General features: G+C 39.3%; 1 protein-coding gene across 2 annotated transcripts in view; it reads left to right on the top strand.

The window, feature by feature from the left end:
• Window positions 1-23081, top strand: part of LOC122985574 (neural-cadherin-like) — a 99443-nt gene that overhangs the window by 31879 nt on the left and 44483 nt on the right. For both annotated transcript variants that reach the window (XM_044356339.1, XM_044356338.1), the window contains 13 exons: window positions 1223-1448; window positions 2269-2473; window positions 3632-3743; window positions 5862-6111; window positions 8934-9076; window positions 10604-10776; window positions 12642-12810; window positions 13578-13748; window positions 14833-15005; window positions 18461-18628; window positions 20698-20947; window positions 21445-21572; window positions 21993-22179. In XM_044356339.1, the coding sequence (XP_044212274.1) occupies window positions 1223-1448; window positions 2269-2473; window positions 3632-3743; window positions 5862-6111; window positions 8934-9076; window positions 10604-10776; window positions 12642-12810; window positions 13578-13748; window positions 14833-15005; window positions 18461-18628; window positions 20698-20947; window positions 21445-21572; window positions 21993-22179 (2355 nt within the window). The remainder of the gene's footprint in view (window positions 1-1222; window positions 1449-2268; window positions 2474-3631; window positions 3744-5861; window positions 6112-8933; window positions 9077-10603; window positions 10777-12641; window positions 12811-13577; window positions 13749-14832; window positions 15006-18460; window positions 18629-20697; window positions 20948-21444; window positions 21573-21992; window positions 22180-23081) is intronic.

The raw sequence follows: 23081 nt of genomic DNA, 5'->3' as shown, positions 1-23081 counted from the left end.
AAAAAACACAAATTTATTCAATTTCAGTCTGAACTAAAGTTACAGTAAGCTAGCAGTAGGCTGATCATGATCAAAGTCTATTTGTCACCGTTTCATGTACCTGTCACCTGATGCAAGCTGGCAGAATGGTAGCTAGTTGAATAAATCATCCATGATGCCAAGTGTAGCAGGTGCAAACAATGACAGAGATTTAGTGTGTAGCAACTGTTCTCTAGTTCAAAGATAAAGCTGGTGTCTAACACTTAACCACATACTGTGCACATTTTGTATATTTACTACTTTGTACCAGTGTATAATATAGATACAAGCAGAGAACTCTTAACACAAGTGACTGTGTTGGAGGTCAGGGCTGTTTACACGCACAATACAACCATTTCTCTATCTAGTATGAGAGTTTATGATTAGTTGGTTAATGTATAATCTTTTTCATGTGACCTCAGAAAACCAACATTTTCCCTGCAGGCTTCGTGTAGTGAATAAAATGTATTATATATTATGGACATAAGAGCATGCATTGTAACATTAATAAAACATCAACAGTCAGAGGCACTGTTATTTTCTTCTCCACACACTATAGAAAAGATATTCTGCCGGTATGAGAATGAAAATGCGTCTTTGGTGATTTTGAATGTTTGTTCAACAGGTGGAAATGATTTTCAAAGTTTGACTGCTTAGTCATTGTTTGCCTTTGAAACAAGCAAGCCGCTGCGGACTAAGGGTGAAATTCAGCTGAAAGTTGCCATTGAATATCTACCATACTGCCTGAATACAAAATAGCTATTAAACAGTCATTGTAATAAAGCTGCTTTGAATCTTTTAATCCATTGGGTGTTATATCATAGTCGATTTCACTTTTAGAACGATAAGAGCATGGTGAATCTTGAAACTTGAAACTATCAAGAGGCTTTAACAAAAAATGTTCTAGTATAGTAAATCAAGGCCTTTTCCTTGTGGTACAAAACAGAACATTTGGTTTAAACTTACCAAGTTAACTCTGTGAGTTCGGTCATTTATATGTCCAAACTCTTTGATGATGTCTTTAAATTTTATTTAAAATTTAATTTGAATATGAATCATCTGCGTGTGTTGTAACTCAGCAGACCCAGCAAACAGAATTTCCAATTGCCATTCGGGTAATATTTCTGAGTTAGTGTTCATGCCAGGAGTGTTTGATGGGCTTGGATCCAGTACTGAAAAATAATGTCATTGTATTTCCCTGCAGGTGGTGACGGCTGCTTTGCAGTGGACAAGAAGACAGGCCAGGTGGTGACCACGGGGCTGGTGCTTCAGAGGGACAGAGAGTACTTGTTAAGCGTGGTTGCCCTAGACGGCCTGGGCAGCCGCAGCGCTCCTGCCATGCTCTCTGTGGTGGCAGGAGCCAGAGCACCGCAGTTCACCAATACCAGCTACGCCATCTCCATACCAGAGAACACACCCGAAGGACAGCCGTGAGTACCACACGTGTTAACATCCACTCATACATACATACATAAGCAGGGATGAATTAGGGTTCACACAGGAAAACAATGTAATATCTCTCTGCAGTCATTTTATTCAAATGTAGTCTATTCCCATGTGGTTATGACTTAACACTCTTTGTCAGATTCTTTATTATTGCCTCAATAGGTATAATTGTCTGATTGCTGAATAAAAGTACAATATAATGAAAAACAGTATTAAAATGCAATAATACTGCAGAAGGATTATGGAAGGAGAATACCTCATATCTGTAAATGGCCATGAAAGCATACTGTTAGTCACTGATTCATTCTTACACACACAACACTGTATAATAACCTACATTTGTAACAATTAAAGCCAAATAAACACAACAGTGCATATCTCTGCAAAAACAAAGCCATGCAGACCCGTGTAAAGACACACTCATCTTATATGTCGATTTCTAAACGCTACCTGTTAAGACTTGTGTTGATGAATATTCCTTTAGTCACACCAGCGTACTCAAGCATAAATTGATATATCATCATCATACACCATTAGGCGAACACAAACTCGCTTAACCGTAAAAGCAAACATTGATATGACATCTGCATAATAGAATTACATTATTACGCAGAACTGACAAGTACTGATTGACCGTGTTTATAGCACGTGGCCAATGGGCCATACAGTCATTGATTTCATTACAGCACAGTGCTGATGCAGTAGAAGAGGATTTCGATTTTAATTCAACATGTGTGAAACTAAAATTGAATTTTAAAGACTGTTTTTCCTTCCTCTTTTAATCACTTTTTCTTTGTTCTGCAGCTTCCTTGTGGTGTTTGCCATTTCCTTTCAAAAGCAGCCGATCAGCTACAGCCTGCTGATCAATCCCAGCAGCCTTTTCAGTATTCAGCAGGAGACGGGGGAGATCAGTCTGACCCGGACGCTAGATTATGAGAGTGACCAGCGGCGCTACCTGCTGATGGTGCGAGCCGGCGAGGAGCCCGGCAGCCTGAGCACTGCCACAGAGGTTAGTTTCATTACGGAGTGATAGAGGCAGCAAACATGAGTCATATAAGAGTTCATACAGTCAGGTCAACCGAGCCCAAAGCCACGATCCACTGTGATGTTTCATTATTGCATCTTTCACACAAGCGTTTAGTGGTACTCTGCTGAAATAAACTGAAATTAAAATCGGCTTTGTTGCTGAGATTTGCAGCATTATGGGCTCCCACTGGGCTTCCACAAAGCTTTCAGACTGACCAGTTTATACCTAAATGGTACATGGCTCATATTGGCTGACAAGTCTGCGTTAATGGCAATGATCTGATCTCAGTGCTGACCTTTTGACACCACACCACACAGCGATAACCACAAAGGAGAAGTGGCAGAGTTTGTGGCTGTCTACGTGAATGGCATGGCTGAATGGTTTTGAAATGTTAGCAAGTGGACCACAGGCCCCAGTGAATTATTTTTTTTTTTGTTTCTGTCTCTCAGTAAATGCTTTTTGTTGAGTGTGATCTGGAAATGAACTGTGTAAAATATAGAACACACTCTGAGGCACTTGGCATGAGAATACAAAATCCTAAAACTTCATTCACAAATGAATATTTCTACATAAACTATTCATGGATTCAGTATCATTTAAATTATTAATTTAGCGATTTTGTCACCCAATTATCATGTCAGGCACTTACTTTGTACCACAGATTTAGCAGGAAAATCTCCTTCTGCTCAGCTACATGTTGTGGAGTAGGAGAAGAAGACTGGGAAAACCTATCCCAGCTATTTCAGGACTATTACTCAGCTGTCACTTCACACTTTACACACAGTGGTGACAGGGAGCGTGTAGGGCGGAGGGCAGCTAAGGGCCTTTGTCGAAAACACACACAGTGAGAACATGTTCTTTCTCAGAACATTTCTATTTTTGACTCAGGAAAATCATGAAGTGGAAGATAAAGGATGTGTTGAACTGGCAACTTGAGAAGCTATAAAATGCAATTTAGATTAAGTTTTGGGGTCAGCGTCCTGTACAGAGAATTTCATATGGTTGTCTCCTGGATTTGAGGGTTTTTGAGGGAGGCTAATTTTGTATTCTTCTACTCTAATTTTGTCTGCCTCCTTTCCTTCTTCTTCTCCTCTTCTCTCCTCTCCTCTCTTCTCCTCTCCTCATGCTGGCGCTAATCAGGTTCAGGTGTTGATAACGGATGAGAATGATTGTGTCCCGGAGTTCCTCCAATCCATCTACAGTGTGGATGGAGTCCCTGAGACTGTAACCACGGCAACGTCCCTGCTGCAGGGTGAGACTCCTCTCACACCATATTTCACATCCATCTGTTTCTTTTTGAAGTGGAGAGAAAAACTATTAAAAAAGTCACTTTTTCTACATGAAAACAACAAATGTATTGTGTGAGAAAGCTTAATCTTGAATCATTGTTTCAACTTACAGGACCATAATGCTTCCATTTTTTCATACTGAAAGAAACAAATAGATCTGTCAGATCTGTGATCATAATCTCAATTATACTCTACTAAACTATAAGCGACAAAGACACAGTATTGTTTTGATTTATTATGTGCTGTATGAATAATGGCATGTCAATTTATCTATTACTGCATGAGGCTACCTTATAATTATCAATTATGAGGCTGAAGGTGTTTGTACTGCCATTGCAACTGCTAAACTGGAGTGGAAATGTACAAATATAAAACAAAAGTGTAGAAATACAGTATGTCTTTTAATCAGATGCAATTGCTTATTGCATAATGTATAACAAATGTTATGATATGATAACCTATTTTCCAAAAATCTGTTTTTTGGCACTTCTCTTGTTTGCTGCTACTCATGAGATTCAGGGTTTTTGATATACTGTACCTTTAAAATACATTTGTCATATTTAGCTACAGCATTAGATAGAAAAGGATGCATTTGAGAATTTTCCACAGTTCATTTTACTCACTAATGAAAAGGGCCCAAAAACCCTTGAAAGTTTAGAAAATGCACATTTAATGCAAAAAAAAAAACGCCCCTTACTTCAGAACTATTCTTTTTACATTTCACCTTGTTCACCGTTTAGTTCTTGTCAAATGTTCCTGTGCCCGTAGGACGTCTGTCCCCCATGGGGTACAATAGGTGATTCATGGGAATATCTGGCTGTGCAATTGTTTCTAGTGCGTTCTGGGTGAGAAAAATGGAACAAATTTAATTTGAAAGCATTCGAATACACAGCTTGGAGGGGTGGAAACTGTTGGCACTGCAGAGCCAGCGGAAGGAGAAAATGGCAACCAATACAAACCAATGCATCCACAAAAAATAAAACAACCAGTATGGTAGGAAGAACTCAGCAGTAGAGGGATCAAAGGTAGAGAGAGTGAAAACAGGGAGTCCTCTGAAAGACCTGCCCATGGGAAAGGTATATCTTTATACTATAAATAGACTGTAGCTGATACACAATGCAAAGAAATTACTTTATAGTTCAATAACGATTCAAATATAGGCGACAAAAAATATGTTCTGAAAAAGGACTTAATTTCTTAATCCGGTAGACTGCACAGCATACTAATGAAATGTCAACGTTTTGCGGCACAGAGGGGGTGAAATCCCCATTAGGCCATCACCCACTTCTAGACAGATGAATACTTTACAATGAGGATATCACTTCAACTTTACCCACTGACGCTGGTGGTAAAGAAGATATACTGAATCATCTTTGGTTAAAACTGTGGAGCGTTCGTGACAGAGTGTTTTAAAGGGAAATTCACTCCCTAAATTCTTTAACATTTAATGAATCAGTCACATTATACAGACTATACAAAGACAAGTAATTGTTGGTTTTGAACTATATCACAAGGCGCTGAGATGGAAGGAGAATGAAGAATTGAGATGCACAGGCAGCTTGTGCTGATGCTTGACACAGAGGAAATAAACACATCAAAAGAATATGCAATATGCAAGTCTTATGAGCTGGAGGGGCTGTGCATGAAACAGTGAGTTTAAGTGAAATTCACCAAACTTAAATTAGCTTTGCAACCAAGGGTGTCAATATTTTTGACTCTAGTCTTATGAAAAAATCTCACATTAGAAATAAATCTATTGTTTTTCTGTGTAATTACCTCAGAATAAAATGATTTTTGAAACAGTCTCAGTAGAAAATACCGCTTGTTCATTTCACAGTTTCTTTTTGCTGCCTTTAAGCTCATTTTGCAAATGATTGTGATAATTCTGCAGGGCACAGTGCAGTTTGTGTGCTGGTAATTGTAGCTGTCAGAGCTTATGATCTATTACATGTTTAGCAAGGCCATGAAGAGATAATGATCTACACAGATGTCAACATATTCATCAACTGATGCCATCTCATCAGCTTGTTTCGATTAACTGCTAATTGATGGTCCTTGTGTGATGTCTTTCCTCCTGCCAGTGCTGGCCACGGACTGTGATTCAGGGTTAAATGCTGAGCTCACCTATTACACCCTGAGCCCGGACTTCAGCATTTCACCCCATGGGACTGTTTTCCCTGCGGGCCGACTGGACTATGAGAGGCCTAACCACCTGTATGAATTTGTGGTGATGGCGGTGGACAGCGGAGATGAGCCGCACTCTGGCACCGCCACGGTCCGTGTGAGGATGGCAAATGTCAATGATGAAGCCCCGGAGTTCTCCCAGCCTGTGTGAGCATCCTCAAACCACAAAATGCCTGTCCATCCTTCCTCTAAATCCCCATTCCTCCATCATGTTTCTTTTAATTTTGACTTTTCTTATTTGCACTTTATCCTGAATCTTTCTCCCATTTACCTCACACCAAACACCAATGGTTTACCATTTAATGCAGTTTGTAAATATTGTTTCCTTAAAATAAAAAAGTAGCCAAGATGTGACCTTTAAGAGAAATTTGATATTGATGTACTTAGTTATAATGATATCTACTTATTGAGGACATAAAGCGTAGCTGCTGAAAAACTATATATTGGAATAAAAAAGTTCGAGCCCAAGACACAGAAGAGCTAAGAGTAGATCAATAAGCTATTAAAAAAGTATTTAATGTGTGTCTGTGTGTGTGTCAGCATGAATGTTGCTTTAAATAACACAAAAAGTTTATTTGTAAAGCACCTTTTACACATAAAATGCAAGATGCTCAAGGTACACTTGTGCACTTCTAGATTCTGTTACTTTGGCTCAAAACATAAAAGCTAAAATTTTAGTCTTGAGAATGGCCTGAGTTCAGCTGCAAAGATCAAAGTTTGTCACCAAGATGACAAGTTCAAATACCTACTGCTGGCACTGGTGCATCTCTGATCCACCAGCTGATCTCTTTTCATTGCAGTGAAGCTTTGCTCTTTGAGCAGACAAAGTAGTTGCATCACTTATTTATAGGTTGTTACATCACACAGCAGACCTGCCTTCCTTTAGGCTATTCATCACTATAATATTTGATGCTGGAAGACCTGCCATGAATATTGGCCAACTTGCATCAACACTGCTATAGTAAAACCACTAACACTTAGACAAACTCATTGTAGTTTATTTGGAGTGTTAATCACAGCCATCTGGCACCAAAACAATCTGTAATGGCAAACAGTGTCACATTTCTACTTTCATAGCATGTTCTGGAGGTTTGCTAAAATATTTCCTTTGTTGAATATTGTAGTAACACTGAGTGTTAACTCATCGTTCTCAAGGGTTTATTTTTGGCCTTTTCTAAAGGTATGCAGTACAGATGCAATTCAGTGTGTCTTAGACTGCCTTGTTGGCAAAGCTGTGTGAGGGGGTGGGCAGCAACTGTCACAGTGGCTGCGCTGCATTTATCCCCCCAAACGAGTAAGCCGCTTGTCCTGTCAGTCATGTTTCAATGACCTTCACACAAGACTGTTGCGGACCTCTGTTACACACTTTTGTTGCATTGTCAGGTGTCAGTCTCTGTGGTTGGCTAGACACAGAAGCAAACAAACAGGTGGGCAGAGAGGTGGAGATGTAGGCAGGCAAACATAAAACTGAGGAGAAAAACACACTGAAACATGGTTGCGGGGCAAGCAAGTAGAGAATACCAAAACATACACGGCGAGTAGACAGGAGACAGCCAGTCAGATATGCAGATAAACAGAAGAGCCTGTCGGCAGTCAGAAAAATACTGATGCCAGACCAGCAGACAGATAGTTAGAAATGCAGGCATTTTGCCAGGTAGGGTGTGTTGGGTTCTTCATCATGCTGTGGCTTACTGGGATGTAGATAAGTGCTGTGAGCAAAAAGAGGACAGAGTGTCCAAAAAAAAGCACAAAGACATGTAGAGGTTGACAACTGCATGCTGTGACATTTATAAAAATAAATTTTCAACTGAGACCAATTAAGATACTTCTACATATGATTGATCAGGCTAACTTTTCCTGGCATGTCCTCTCAATTCACACCTGAAAGAGCTGTAGAGAGGCTAAAAGTAACTGAAGTAAGGGATGGACAGGCAGAAAGAAATGCATATAGTCAGACATGCAGGCCGGCAGATAGACAGGCATACTGAATACAACTTCACAGTTCAGTGAGATGTAGGGGGATGCTTCAGGAAGAAAAGCAGAGGGAGTGTATATGTCTCATCCCACAGAGCTGCGGAGAGGTGGCCTCTGAGCCGGGTGACAGATTACAGGTCACTCATGTTGCCACGGAGACTGCCACGGCTGGCGGAGATGAATCACCCATCAGCGTTCTTCTGTAAACCATCAATCACCTCTGACTTCTCACCACAGACACCAAGGCCCTACCCCCCCCCCGCCCCCCCGAACCCCACAGCTACACATACTTACACACACATATTAGAAGAGGATACAGCACAAAATCTCACAGGGGATGATTTCTGCTGACAAATCAAGTCAAACTCCGTGAGAACACCGCCCTCTTTTATATCCTGCTCCTCGCTGTCTATCAGCTTCCCTCTCTCCTCCCGCTCCCCTCGTCTCCCTCACTCCCACATATCACTTTACCTGTCATGTCAGTGCCAGCCTTCTTTTTTGTCAACTGCCTCACTCTCCATCTTGCCTTTGCTCTGTTTTCCATTTCTCTTCATCTCCGTGTCCTCCAAGTCACACAGTTCATCTCCACCCCATTGTGCTTTGTAGCACAGTGGTATATCAGTCTCTTGTGTCTCGCTGGGCATCTCGCTGCCCAGCACCACAGAGCAAGCAAATCACTGTTGACATTTTAAAAAGCACTGGATCAAATGGCCCCTAGTGGGCTGGGTATGTGGAAGCACCATTTGTTCAATGACTTCAACATCCTAGCCGACATTATCATTTGTCTTTGGTCTGGCCAGCTAAGAGGACAGGTTAAATCATAGTGACAAGGAAAAGCCACAACCGTAAGTCTAATCAGCCTGCTGATGCTTTGGACTGTGTAAATGATTCGTATCTCCTGTCTATGTGTGTTTCCATCATTGACTTGGAATTTTTGTGTCTGTGTGTTTGTCTATTCTTACTTTCTTTGCACTTGTTCAACTTTTTCTTCGCAGATATCGAACGTTTGTTTCTGAGGATGCAGGCCCAAACACCCTTGTCGCCACAGTCCTGGCCAAAGACCCAGATGGTGATGGTATAATCTACTCCATAACAGCAGGCAATGAGGAGGGAAACTTCGTCATTGACAGCCAGAAAGGTGATACTTCTTAATTTTCCGGCCAGGCTTCACATTTGCAGCTCTCACTCTAATTGACAGGCTTTCCGTCAAATCACACATTCAATTTTCTCTAATACATTCCCACTACAGTAGAGTGCAATGAACGCCCTCTACTTTCAAAGTCAATGTGAAAAGATATTGAAAGTTGATATTAGAAGCTGTAATTTCAATACGAGTGCCGGTCTTTCTATTATTGGGGTCATAAATACAGACAATGACATTATTTAGGAAATTTCCACAGTGGGTCTTTCTTTTTGCAGGCACTGAGAGGAATGTTTCCTGTGTTTCGAAGCTTTCTAGCATTGGTGACAGCACAGTTTATCTTTTTTATTTACCCTTTGATCCGAAACCAGTGGCAATCGCTGTGACATTTGTCACCCAACCCTTTCAATTCAATTTCACAACAACTGCTCTATCATACCTCACAATCTTCAGGCTACGCTCCGCCAGCTCCTCTTTCTTTTGTGTCATCTTTTTATATTCCTTTCCACCCTTTCTGTGTATCCTCAGAGCAAGAAAATGCTAAGGCTGATATCCTTTGGGTGCAGAAAAACCACTATACGGCTTTCCACTTACTGTACTGTATATATGAAGAGTGCTGGCTCATTGAGTAGCTGCTAGAGCTCATGTCCCATTTGTAAACAAGGGTGACATTTAAGCTGGGAGAATTACTGTGTACATCCCACAGTTCACTTATTTTAATGTTGTGCTGCAGTGCTGTCAACGTCACGCATTGTCATTAGGAGCCAGGACCCCGCTCTCTTCTGTGGGCAGCCGGAACACGAGTAAATTGGGAGAGGAAAGTCAGGCACTCGCATCTGTGTGTATCAGCATGCTGTGTTGTCTTTAATCAAGAACATTGAAAGAGATGAATAGAAACACAACAAGAGAATAAAAAAACCTCCCTGTGCTCTCACTTAAATGAGTCTCCCCCACATCACAGGCTGCCTGCTTGTCCTGCAACCTCTGATGTTTTTGTATTACTGTTAACGAGAAAGATGTTGACTCAGATGCTGCATCCTTTTATCCCACCTTTTATCTTGACTGTTACATGAAAGCAGACAAAGGAGGAGAGAGGAATAGCTAATAGGCATCTGCTGAGCCTGGTTAACTTCTAACCCGAGTCACTTACTACTTTATGTTTTTGCTCAAATGGTTGAGCTGGATGGGCATCTTTAGAGGAGAGCGTGCAATTATTAGATTAGAAATGTGACAAAGTCACCACTGTGAAATTGGTTTTTGGATTTAGTCTGCATATCAGATTTTTACCTTTTTGTGGACTTCAGAGGTGAATTTCCGCCACTCTCTATCTCACTCTCAAATTCTAGAACAACAACGTTAAATATGCATTTTTTTGGTGTGTTTTATTAATAGCGCATCCTTCACCAAGGAAGGCCACAGTGGCAATGACATTCTGCTTAATGACTAATGTAATGGTTGTGCTTGCTGTGTTAGGTGGAACCATGTTTTATTATGTGTAGTTTAATGGGTGTGTGGTCTTTGTAGGGTTGATTCGTCTCCGCTCCACTCCCCTGCCCAAGCTTCAAGGCCTGGAGTACGTCCTGAATGTAACAGCCACAGATGACAATGCATCAGGCGGGCCACACCCTCTCTCCTCCGCTGCCCGCGTCATAGTTGGGGTTGATGACGTCAACAACAACAAACCTGTATTTGAGGAGGTGAGGATCTTTTTTTAAAGAAAAACTCTGCAATATTTCAACTTTTTTTATTAATTGTGTCCATTCCGACTATGGGGCATGCTAACTTTGCAGTAGCCAAATCGGCTTCATAAATTCAGGAAATGTGACACCAGAAAAACTGTTAATATCAGGGCATGCAGTGTGAGCCTTAACTTGAAAACTGAAAATTGACATAAATCATTTCAAACATTTTGTTTCTGAGTAAAAACTACTTCTATACACACACATTAAATTGATAGCGACCAACAGCCCTGACATGTGTTTTCAGGCAGAAAGCAAAGTGAAACTTCTAAGAACTCACAAGTTGAAAAATTTGTTTGCACCACCCTGAACAAATTTGCATCTAATCGTTCCCATTCACACCTTTCCTTCAACTTTGTATGCAAACATGCCGCCTCTAAAATTCAGGTCTCTGTTTGGTTAGCTGGCAAGTTTCCCTTCGTGGTTAGCTAAAACAGCTAATCCCAAGGACTACTTCCTGTGTTTACTTTCATTTAGAGTCAGAGATACAGTATGTGTTTGAAATCATTCATGTAGAATTTCAATTTGGAAAGCTTTGCCTGGTTGCCCCAATATATGTTGTTTTGCTGGAGTCACATCTCTCAAAACTCCACAGCGGCTGCTGTGAGTGCAAAGTAAGCATGGCCCATTAGTCAGAATGGCCACAATTATGAGAATAAGGTTAAAGACAGGCCAGGATTTCTCTGTAATGAATTTCCAGTCAGTTTAAAAGCATTGCTTTATTTGCTGTTGTCGCTGTCAACCTGAACACACCTTCTGAATAGGTGACAGTCATTTGTTTTGGTTTCACAATACTATTACAGTTTGCTCTCATCTGCCTGTCAGCCTCATCCTCTGAGTGCACTTCAGTTATTTCTCTGTCTATCACTCCTTCCTCCCTCTCCTCATCCAACTCTCCTATTTTTTGCCCTGGTTTTCTCATTTCCCTGGCCTCCGTCTCTCTCTGCTCTGTTTTCCCATGAGTTCTGATTAGCCTGCACACCCACTCTATCTTTAGGCGCTCCGTTGGGATTTCAATTAATTTATGAAAAAAAAAGTGCAATATCATCACAAAATACTGTACCTGTTTAATTAACTTCCTCCTTAATTAGGAATGACTTGAACTTCAGCATAAGACGTACTCACACAGAGCCGGAGCTCCTGAGGTCTTCTGGGTGGGCTAGAAGTCTCGGCAACTTGATGTGTCTGAATATCAAGTGACGCCTCAGAACCATCTGCGCTAGCATGACCTTATGCTTGATATTATGTGATTTTCAAGAACAACTAACTACAGGCCCCAGTGTCTGTACCGTCATGTCCCATGAACCCTTGCATTATTCTTTCTCTCACATCCTTTGATCCATTGCTCCCTCCCTCTGTTTCACTCTCATATGTGTCTGCTCCTCCTTGCCTAGTGTTATTCTTTTTTTTCATGGTCATTCCGTTGAAAAAGTAGCTAGCATTTATATCTGATTACACAAAAGAATGACTCCAGAGAGCAGCTCTTTATCTGGGGCATATGTTCATTAGAGAAAATGGATTGAATTCTTGGCTAAGACAAAGCTGTTCATTGCTGGGTCTTCAAAAGAAATCAGCTCAAGTGTTTTCATTTCCATAGATGCAGGCTATTGTAGCTATAACTTCTATATCATGTTTCATGTACAGTACCTCCCTGTGTGTGTTCAGTGACCTTCTATGTAATGAGTTCGTCTTCTTTGATCCTTGTATTCTCATTAATGTACCATATTCTGACAAATTATTTCCATATATGAGAATTGTTTCTTGTATTTGTGTGTCTCTTTGTCTCACTACTCCTCCGCTCTCCCTCTTTTTCTCCTTCTCAGTGCCAGCAATATCGTGAGAAGGCTTCAGTGCTGGAGAACCAGCCAACGGGGACTTTTGTGTTGCAAGTGCATGCTGTGGATGCAGATGAGGGAGCAAATGGAAAAGTCAAATATGGCTTAATGCACAGAGACAGCGCGATGCCTGCCTTCAGAATTCATCCAGACACAGGTAGAGCGGTCACAGATTGGTCTAAAATAGGTCTCAATTAGACATAGAGCGCAGAGTTTATCGTAGACAGACAGGGCTGCATTTTAATGTTAATTGACGTCTCTAAGGGTCATTGCAGTTGAACTGAGAGGAGAGGAAGCATACAGACTGACATGAAATTTTCCCATCATTTAAATTGCTGTTCACAAGAATTTGAGTGAAATACCAAAACCTGTCTATTGACTGTCATTTCTTTTAATCTGGTCAAGCTCGGTCTGACTTGGTGCAGTATATAAAAATGACTGTACATACATGTATTGAGGGAAAAGCAAATAGAGAGGCTGCTCTGAAGTCCTAACACGTGGAGTCAACATGTTATGCTGTCAGTCATTTTCTTTCAGGCTTGTGTTCTGTCTTCTTCATCTCCAGATTTAATAACAAAGTCATTCCACTTGAAAGGAATGCTTGACTTACTCAGAATAAATTTATAATTGTTTACTTGTTTTCTTGATTTATGGGTGGATGGCTAGATGATTAGATAGATAGATAGATAGATAGATAGATAGATAGATAGATAGATAGATAGATAGATAGATAGATAGATAGATAGATAGATAGATAGATAGATAGACAGACGGATGGTTAGGTGGATGGATAGATGATGAATGAGTGCATGCATGGATGGGTAGATGGGTGAATTGTTGAATGGATGAATGGATATATATGTATTCATGTGTGCATGTTTGGTGGAGTCGGGTAACGGGCTGATTATTGTTCTGTATTTACAGGAGCGATTGTGACAGCCAGGCGGTTCGACAGGGAGCGGCAGAGAGAGTATTCAATTACAGTTACGGCCACTGATTGGGCGGAGGAGCCACTCATCGGCATCTGCCAGCTCACTGTCCAAATACTGGACCAGAATGATAATAGCCCCAAGTTTGAGAATTTGCGCTATGAGTGTAAGTGTTGGATAATACATGCTGTATGTAGGACTATAACAAGAACATAAAAAATGCTGAATTAGATGGAGTGGTAGGGCTTATATGCTCATTTATTTCTTTAATTTAGTAAGTTAATTTAATTGAGCTTGTTTTAGAGTGGTGGTTCCTGACATTTTTAGCTTGTGACCCTTTAAAACAAAGGAACAATTGTCACTGGTCATATGTCTACCAGAGAGATTTTCTTCCTTTTTAATATGAGTAATTTTTAGAGGCTTGAAAACATACAATTATTAAGGAATTCACAGGGGGGAAAAAGCAAACAGTGGAGCAAAGTCTAAAAAGAACTTAATTTTGTATAACAGAAATATTTCTTTTCACTTTGCTTTCCTGTTAATTTAGAAGCCCATTACTGCCACTTGAAAAAAAAAACAACAATTAACTGCTGTTGTTATCAAATAAGTAAAATACAAATGTTTTTCTTTTTCTTTTTTCTTACAATTATAACTTATTAAGTCAGAATTATGTAATACCATATCAGAATTATTGGATAACAAGTCCTAATTAAGATATATTCCCTTGTACTTTTCCCACATTTCTATCCCATATTTGAGACTTACTGTATTTCATAATATCTCATTATTATAACATATCTCAAGATTATTAGAAATTGTCTTAAAATGAAAAAAAAAAAAAATTTGGATTTTCATGGCTCACTGAGTAGACATGAGCTTCCATTCTATCCACCTCGTGACCTCTCAGAATTATCTTTTGACCCGACCTCCAGGCTGAGTACTGTTGTTTCAAGAGTGTGAATGCTGTAAATATGCCTCTAGCATGGATTTTATTTTGAGAAAATATGAGAAACCATAGATCCTCCTGCTAAATAAAATGCATCTCTGTGTGAAAAATGGAAAATGGTCATGAAAATAATACCTAGTATCCCTAGTGGTAATAACCCGAATTATTTTTGCATAATAACATCCATCCAACGTCCATAACATCCCTCATGCTTGACCTTTAACATTCAGTGCCTGAAGCTTCATATATTTCCACTCTTTGACCAGCAAACGGAGTGCACATATATTATTTGTATCCCCTGTAGACTTTCTAAGAGAAGACACTTTGGTCGGCACCAGTTTCCTGCGCGTGGCAGCTCACGATGACGACTTTGGCACTAATGCAGCTATCACTTACACCATGTCCTTGGAGCAGCCTGAGTATCTGAGGGTGAACCCTATCACTGGATGGGTCTACGTTAACCAGCCCATATCACAGGTCAGTCAGCAGTTATTAGCAGGCTCTCTGTCAGCAACCAGCACGCACACACACACACACACACACACACACACACACAGAGTTTGTATCACATGGCGGCCTTTGAATCTGTGTCAACAAAGTTAATGAATGAGCCACCTCAAAGTGCCTGTGCCTGCTACTTGGGTATGTGTGCTGCCAGAGGTGCTGCATGTGGACAGACCACAGAGAAAGAAGACAGAGGGAGACTAATTCAGGCTCAACGAAGTATTAAAAATAGATCTTAACAGCGTGGGATTACTGTGGTTATATTTGATGACTACAGTTCTGTTTATTGCACTAAAGACTGTCATTTAAATATGCAGAAATATCCCCTAACCTACAGCGAGAGGCTCTCATGAAAGACCTGCTTTTTTTTAATGTGTGGCATGGGTTTTTAAGAAGCTAATTATCAAAAACCAAAAGTCTCTGTGTCCTTTTTAAATGCACTGCCTTTGATATATTGGATTCAGGACTTTTTTTAATTTTAATTTATAATCTGGGAGTTTGATAAGGAGACTGAAGGCATGGGGCAGCTTAAGACGAGTTGTGTATTTTGAGGCTATTAACTGTAACAATTTGGAAGCTGGAAAATTATGCATGTGATTTGACTTGCAAAGCACGGTAGCCTCAATGCTAACAGCCTCTCAAAAACTAAAATGTTAAACCATGTGCTTGGGAAAAGTGCAGGAAAGTTAAAATAAATTAAACATTTCTTTTTGAAAGGTGAATTATTTTAGTTGCATAAAAGTTCAACATGACAACTAGCTCTAAAGATTAGCAAGCTGTCTGTCACTGGTTGATGTTTGTCAACTAAGTGATTTACTGTGTCAGTGATGTAACACTTTTTTTTTTTTTTTTACATTTTTCATAGGTGTTTTGTAGACTTTCGTGTTGCCTGCAGCTCTCTACTTCCTGTTTCCCTCTGTCACTTATTCATATATGAGAGTTGTTCTTTGGCTAGAAACTTGCTACAGCACTATCAAGCTGTGTTTTATTTAACATACTTTTTAGTGCACTGGTGTTAGAAGTCTCTGGCAATTTTCCCACTGACGTCATGTAACATTGAAAGTATTAAGCCTAAAACCTCGCTGAACAAAGCTGTTGCATATTTCAGAATGGTTTCAGAAGCAATTTGAATTATCCTACAAGCTTTGTGCTGTAACTAAGATTATAAGCACACTTCATTAAATGTTAAACATGTCAGGCCTGGTCTGAGACATTGTTCTATTTTGATTTTCTCATCATGGTTTCTGATTGCAAGTATTAAAGCAACTTCATAGTTCCCGTTTGACTTGCAGCATTTCATTAGAAAATGAAGGAAATAAACCAGTGAACAACAGTGCTTGTTCTTATGCCCTAAGTCAGTAAGCCAGAGCCAAATCCATGCAGTGTCAACACACGGTAGAGTAGAGATCACAGATCTCACAGAGAATTAAGTGAAGAAAGAAAAGGTTGCTGTGACCATATCCAGAATATTTTACGGATATTTTCTGGTTCAGATCTGACACTATTATTGCAAATTTAATTTCAAACCTCGGTTGTTAGCACCGAGTCAGAAGTAAGTCATTCATTCATTGTGAAAGCAGCAGCTGCTGGGTCCAAACTGGACATCGTTGATTACAATCTTTGTTCTCTGGTTTCAAGCTTTGGAAAAGGGTTGTACTTGTTCACAAATACTAATTGGATCGTCCCAGGAATAGAAAATGTAATTTTGAAGTTAAGTGAGATTTCTTTTTATCTGGCTACTGCAGCACAATAATAGAGTCACTAGGCCATGATTTGCATTGATACAAAAATGCTGCTGATGGGTGAACGTGTTACATCTGAACAACTGAATTCTCTTTTGAGCGATTTTTCATTAACAAAGTGGTGTAACTATGAATTTCATTATCTGTTTTACTGTGAGTGGAAATAATAATAAAATAAAATGACCTCATGTGGGCAAAAAAGGGCCCTTCAGTGGGTTTTAGAGGATTTTATTCCTCACTGGTGTTAGTGCAATGTTGATACACATCATCTAATTTAGATAAAAAGAATCAAACACACTAATGACCTCTTACGGAAATTTCCAGCTTTCCCTGCAGTGTCCACTTTGATGAAATACAGTTCCTCAGTCAAATTTACTCTTTTATTTCCTAGCGGTTCAATTATAGCACAATAACAAAAGTAGAGGAGCTTTTGTGCAGCCTGAATTATACTTTAATACATTTTTGGAAAGCTCATACTGCTCCTTCTGTTGTTCTTAGACTAATTAAATGATTTCCTCAGCGGAGTTCATAAAGGTTTAAGGTTCAGACAGAAACATGAAGTCATTACTACCAGTCATCTGATCATGAGCTGATCACTCTGAGCATCAAAAATACACCTGTTCTAATAATACAGAAGTCTATTTAAAACCCGGCTCCACATATCTACAGTCATTGCCGCTGCTTTCTGCCTTTTATTGGCCGGTTTCCAACGGCCCACTGCCACAGTGCAGCTGAAAACAGCTCAAATTATACTCAAATTATGCCAAGATGATTTATGGGCTATTAGTTTATTTTGTTACTATTTCTATGGTACATCAGGCATTCTACTATACAGTTTCTTTTACACTTCATATATGAGACTCCTTGTATGAGATGACTTTGTGTTTTGGCAGGGAAGCTAATTTACTTTTTTGTAGTGTAATTAGTGTTCGGTACATTTGACATTTTTTATACCTGTGCCAATTTGAGTTTTGGTCCCAATACCAAACCAGTACTTATTTCAATACCTTAGTTTGAGGAATTAAAACATGTTTTTCTACAAAACCCTTTTTTTTCAGCAAAATATTCCAAACTTCTCAGTGCGTCACTGTTCAATGTTTTCTTAACTCACAAAACTGTACAAGTATTCCTAAACAAAAACTCAATTAAAAAAATAAATAACAAAAATCATTATTTAGGCCATGACATATCTGATCAAAGAGTAAGTAATCAAAGCTTGATACCTCACGGCTTTTACACACAGATCGGTCAGTACTCAAAAAGTATTGATGTTCGCTACACCACCCTAATTATGATACCATTAGGGCTGCAATAGTGATTATTTTCATTATTTTCTCGAGTAGTTAAACATTGGAAAATACTGAAAAATGACCAGCACAAATTCTTTATTTCCAAGCTAAAGTCTTTATATGTCTTTACTGTCTGACCAGGTGTTCAAAATGAAAAAACATTCTATTTCATATAATTTATGTAAGACAAACAAAACTAGCAACCCATTTTAGAAGCAGGAACCATCAGACGTTTGGCCTTTTTGCTTGAAAAAATCATTTTAAATGATTATTCGATCATCAAAATAGGTACTGATTGATTTTCTGTCAACCAACTAACTGATTAATCAACTAATCGTTTCAACTCTAAATACCATGATGATAATTTTACTCACCAAACTGTTACTGTTGACCACAGAGGACCTATATTACGAGGGACATCATAGCGACTGATAGAGGAAACCGGAGCACTTCTGTGGAGCTGGCAGTCACCATCACCAACGTGAAGAACCAGCCTCCCGAGTGGGAAGAGGAGAGCTACAGTGTGGTCATCCCTGAGAACACTGCCAGGGACACACCAATAGTGGTACTGTGTGTGTGTGTGTGTGTGTGTGTGTGTGTGTGTAACTTTGATTGCAGGCATATTATTTATATTAGGACATGTTGTTAAGCTGGTTTCTCTAACTCTTTTCCATTTTGGGTTGCTGTAATTGAATCGGCTGAATGTTTGCTTACTCCCCTGGATTAGTGTACAGTCTGAACGTTATTGAAACACGGTGTTCTCTTTGTGCTCAAAATACACCTTTGAAAGCTTGTCAGTGTGATGAAAAACCTGTAAACGTGTTTTAGTTTGATGCTGTGGGTGAAAGCTGACATTGGATCGCATGTGCTAAGCAAGTTTCATGGCTCCAGGCTAATTAAATCCATTCAAAATGTCTCTGATGTGAAATGTCTTTGATGTGAAAAATACATGGCTGTCAATCTGGACAGCACAAAAATCCCTTTTTTTCTCCAAGGTCCTCAAAAAGGGGATCCACTTAGAGATAAGAGGTTATTTCAGGGTCCAGACAACAGGCTCTCATCCTAAAGAGAATCTTTGTTAAAGATATAGTTTGACATTTTATTTGCTTTCTTGCTTTCTTGCAAAAATTTAGATGAGTTTAAAAAAAAAATTCTGTAGGATTATTTTTGTTGTTTTAGGTACTTACTATACTTTGGTATACTTGTATGGATATGTAGGCTATATCCATTACACAGTGTTTACATCCAGATATTAATGTGTAATGTGTATTTACATATACATTTACATAATGCTTATGTAAATGTATATTACCATGTAGATTTATACATATGGGACTAGGTACATACATTCACATGCTTGTATATGACCTTTTCCTTATAATAAACAAACAATTAGATGAGTTAGATGTCCGTAGGTTAAGTATGGAGCTGTAGCCAGGAGGCAAGACAGGAAATGGTGGGAAGCAGGAGGAAACAGCTATTCTTGCTCTGTCCAGAGTTAAAAAATATATACCTATAGCACCTCTAGAGCTGACTGATTTGGACAGACTAGTTTGGATGGAGGCAGGCTAACTGTTTATGCTAGGTTCAGATAGTCACCTCCTAGCTCTAGCTCTGTGCTTAGTTGCACAAACATGAGTGATCTTTTCGTCTAACTCTCAGCAAGAAAGCCAGTAAGAGCATTTCCCAAAATGTCAAATCATTCATTTAACACTAGAACCACAATGTGGTAAAATTTACCCATGGCAGTTTTTTTCAATAGTACATTATTATGTTTTAATGAAATACTCATGTCCCCGAGTCTTTGACTTTTCCTAAAATAATGTTGTGACTCACCTCCTATTGTTAAAAATAGTGAAGATGAATCCAGATTAAAAACACAAACCTGTAACGGCCACCAAGTAAAATTTACCCGTATATGAAATGTATTAATTTCCCAGTGGTTTATGTTTAAACAATCTAAGTTGCTAGGCAACGGGTTGGAGTGTGTGATCTGACAACTACATCAAGTCATTATTAAATTATAAAAATAGCAGAGGAGAATGACCTGCAAAAAAACCTTTGCCACTTCCCTGAAGTGCAGGAAAGCTGTTTGTGGAAAATGCACAGTCAAGGTGCTGAATGTCCGCTCAACGTGTGTTTGAGGGACACATATAATCACATGTGTTCAAATGTTCATTGTGTGTAAAACTTATTGTTAGTTAATTGATTATTCTTTCATTTTTGTTTCGCCGTGTTACTGTTTATTGTTGATAGGCTATTTAGTCTAATTCGCCCTTTGCCTTACTCTGTCTTCATGAATGGAACATCAAAAGAGAAATATATATTTGCATTATGATGTTATAAATTAAAAAAACGTTTTAATGGTTACCTCAAGTTTCTTAGTGATGTTCTCTTATTTACACATTGCTGAAATGCCTAAATTAATAATTGATTATAATAATGTCACACCACCCAAATATACAAATATTTCCTTCTAATACCGTTTTTCAGTGTCATATTAGAGTAAATTTTACCCATTGGCGGTTTTAGGTATATATAGCGATCCTTGGTGGTTCTAGTGTTAAAACTGAGAATAGTAATTTTTGACTTTTTGCCAAGAAAAATCATGGTCTAACTTTTCATCCTATTCAGACAATCAAGGCAACCTCTCAGCTTGGTGACCCGAGGGTGACCTACAACCTGGAGGATGGGATGGTCCCCGAAACCAACATGCCAGTTCGTTTCTACCTCTCCCCCAACCGGGAAGATGGCTCTGCGTCCATCCTGGTGTCAGAGCCACTGGACTATGAGACCACCCCCTTTTTCTCTCTCAGGGTGCGAGCACAGAACGTGGCTGCAGTGCCTCTTGCAGCTTTCACCACGGTTTATGTCAATATTACAGGTATGATTTAGAACAACTGTCATTGTTCTTTGATATGAAGTTGAAATTGTCAGACTTAATCAGTTTATTAGCATGTTTTATTAAAATACTGACACTGTCTGTTCAGATATAATTGTGTCTTTTACAATTTGAAGTTTTTATTATATTTATAAATAGAATATAATTAAATGTACCAAGTGATAATTAACAGCTGACTGATGAAATTACTTGTCAAAATCTCATATAATGTCAGCACCAATGGATTAAAAAGGTAATAATATATGTTATTTAATTTGGCAAGATATGCCAAGAAGAATATCCAATATAGAATATCCAAATAAACAGCTGGGCAGTGATGCGCTCATGTTTTACTTTTCCTCAGAAAATCCAAACCTCTAAATCTTTAATGTGTGCAGTTACAGAGGCTACAGCTTTGGGAGTTGGAGAATTTATCACTTAATTCTATGTGGAAATGAACACACTATCAATTTGCAACTAAATCTCTCTTATATCCAAAGATGTCAATGACAACGTGCCGTTTTTCACCTCCTCCATCTACGAGACCTCGGTAACAGAAGGAGCCCAGATAGGGACCTCGGTTCTCCAAGTGTCTGCTCATGACAAAGACCTGGGTCTTAACGGAGAGGTTTGTGGTTATCTCTTTTGTGTTCATTTTATGCCAGTACAAAAAAAAATGAAGAGATTGAACAGAAATCTCTACAGCCACATCTACAACTACATTTCCCTTGCTAAACCATCAGTGTTACGCTAGAAGGAGCATTCTGTAACATCATACCACAATCCCTCCAGTGCGGAAGCTTTTGTTCCAGAGTTGTCAAAGTGTTGTTGTGGTAGTGTTGGGAACTGTGCCATTGCAGTTGTGTGACTGACAATGACAGTATTGGTGGGGAAAAGTATTGAGGTTTTGCCTGCAATTAAAAGACATTCTGGGAATATGACAGGGACCTCCTGACATTTTCAGCCCCAAAGCCTTTAATTTCTGTAATTTTTGCAGGAAATTGAGGAATACTGTAGCTTGATTTCCAAAATTCCCTGTGCTCCACAGATCACTTACTCTCTGCTGAGTGACAGCAGTGGTGACCACCATCTGTTCCGAATAGATCCAAAACTTGGAATCATCTACACAGAAGCTGTGTTTGATCGTGAGGCCCGCAGCTCCTATTTGCTGGAGGTGCAGTCAGAAGATGGCCAGGAGTCAGCTCGACCTGGCAAGAACAAACAGCCCAACTCAGGTTAGAAATTGTGACAATTTTAATAATGACATCAGAGCATGAAACTCTTCATGAGTTTATGTTTTGCTTCATTTAATTACCCCATGTTAGGCTCATTACTGTTCAGTTATCATTTCCCAATATCCCCATTCTTTTTAGTCATTCAAATTGTTATTTTTAATCATTGTTCAATTCTAAGAAATTTTAGGTATTGGACTGACCTCTGCCCTGGTGCAATGCCTCATTCATAAAAAGCAGCATTGTTCTTTCCCTATAAGCCTAAAGGGCAATACTGAAAACTTATGTATGAGTTGAGTTCTTCCTCTGTGCAGTGTTTGGCATTGCATTACATTCATTTACACCTAGGGACTGACTTTGAAAAGTGAATCTTAATTTGATTTATTCCGGTACCATGACCAGACAGTTTCACTCTCTTCCATGTGAAAATAGCTCAGAGGTTTCCTGGCAGTGTCTCTTTGTTACAAACCTTTTTTTTTCACAGTTTTTAATTTTCATGTTCAATATTTAATCAGTACAACCTGTGTTTGTTTACCATGTTCTCTTTGAGACATTTGGCAGTCCTAAAACCTCAGTCTGTATCTAGAGTGACGTAATATGACGTTTGTATTCAGAAGTGGGTCTTTGCAAATGTTTGCGAGGGAGGTATTAGGGGCAAAGGGTGATGTTTTGGAGCAGCAAAGCCCTCTCTCCAGGGTTGCCAGGGCTGCTTAGCATTTGCAATGAGCCTTAGCTGTGTCTTGTGTTATGTATCTCCCACATCCAGAAGGGCTCATCTCCTCTGCAAACATTACCTGTCTCTCTGTGTCACCCCTGGGATACACCAAGAGGAGGAGGGAAACGTAAAAACAAGCAGAGAAAATATAGCCACATTCCACCACCATCATCGGTTACTGCTGCATCTC

The sequence above is a fragment of the Thunnus albacares genome, chromosome 7 (genome assembly GCF_914725855.1).
Source record: "Thunnus albacares chromosome 7, fThuAlb1.1, whole genome shotgun sequence".
Taxonomy (NCBI): domain Eukaryota; kingdom Metazoa; phylum Chordata; class Actinopteri; order Scombriformes; family Scombridae; genus Thunnus; species Thunnus albacares.
Note: the sequence above shows the minus strand (reverse complement) of the source record. Positions and strands in the feature narration are given on the sequence as shown.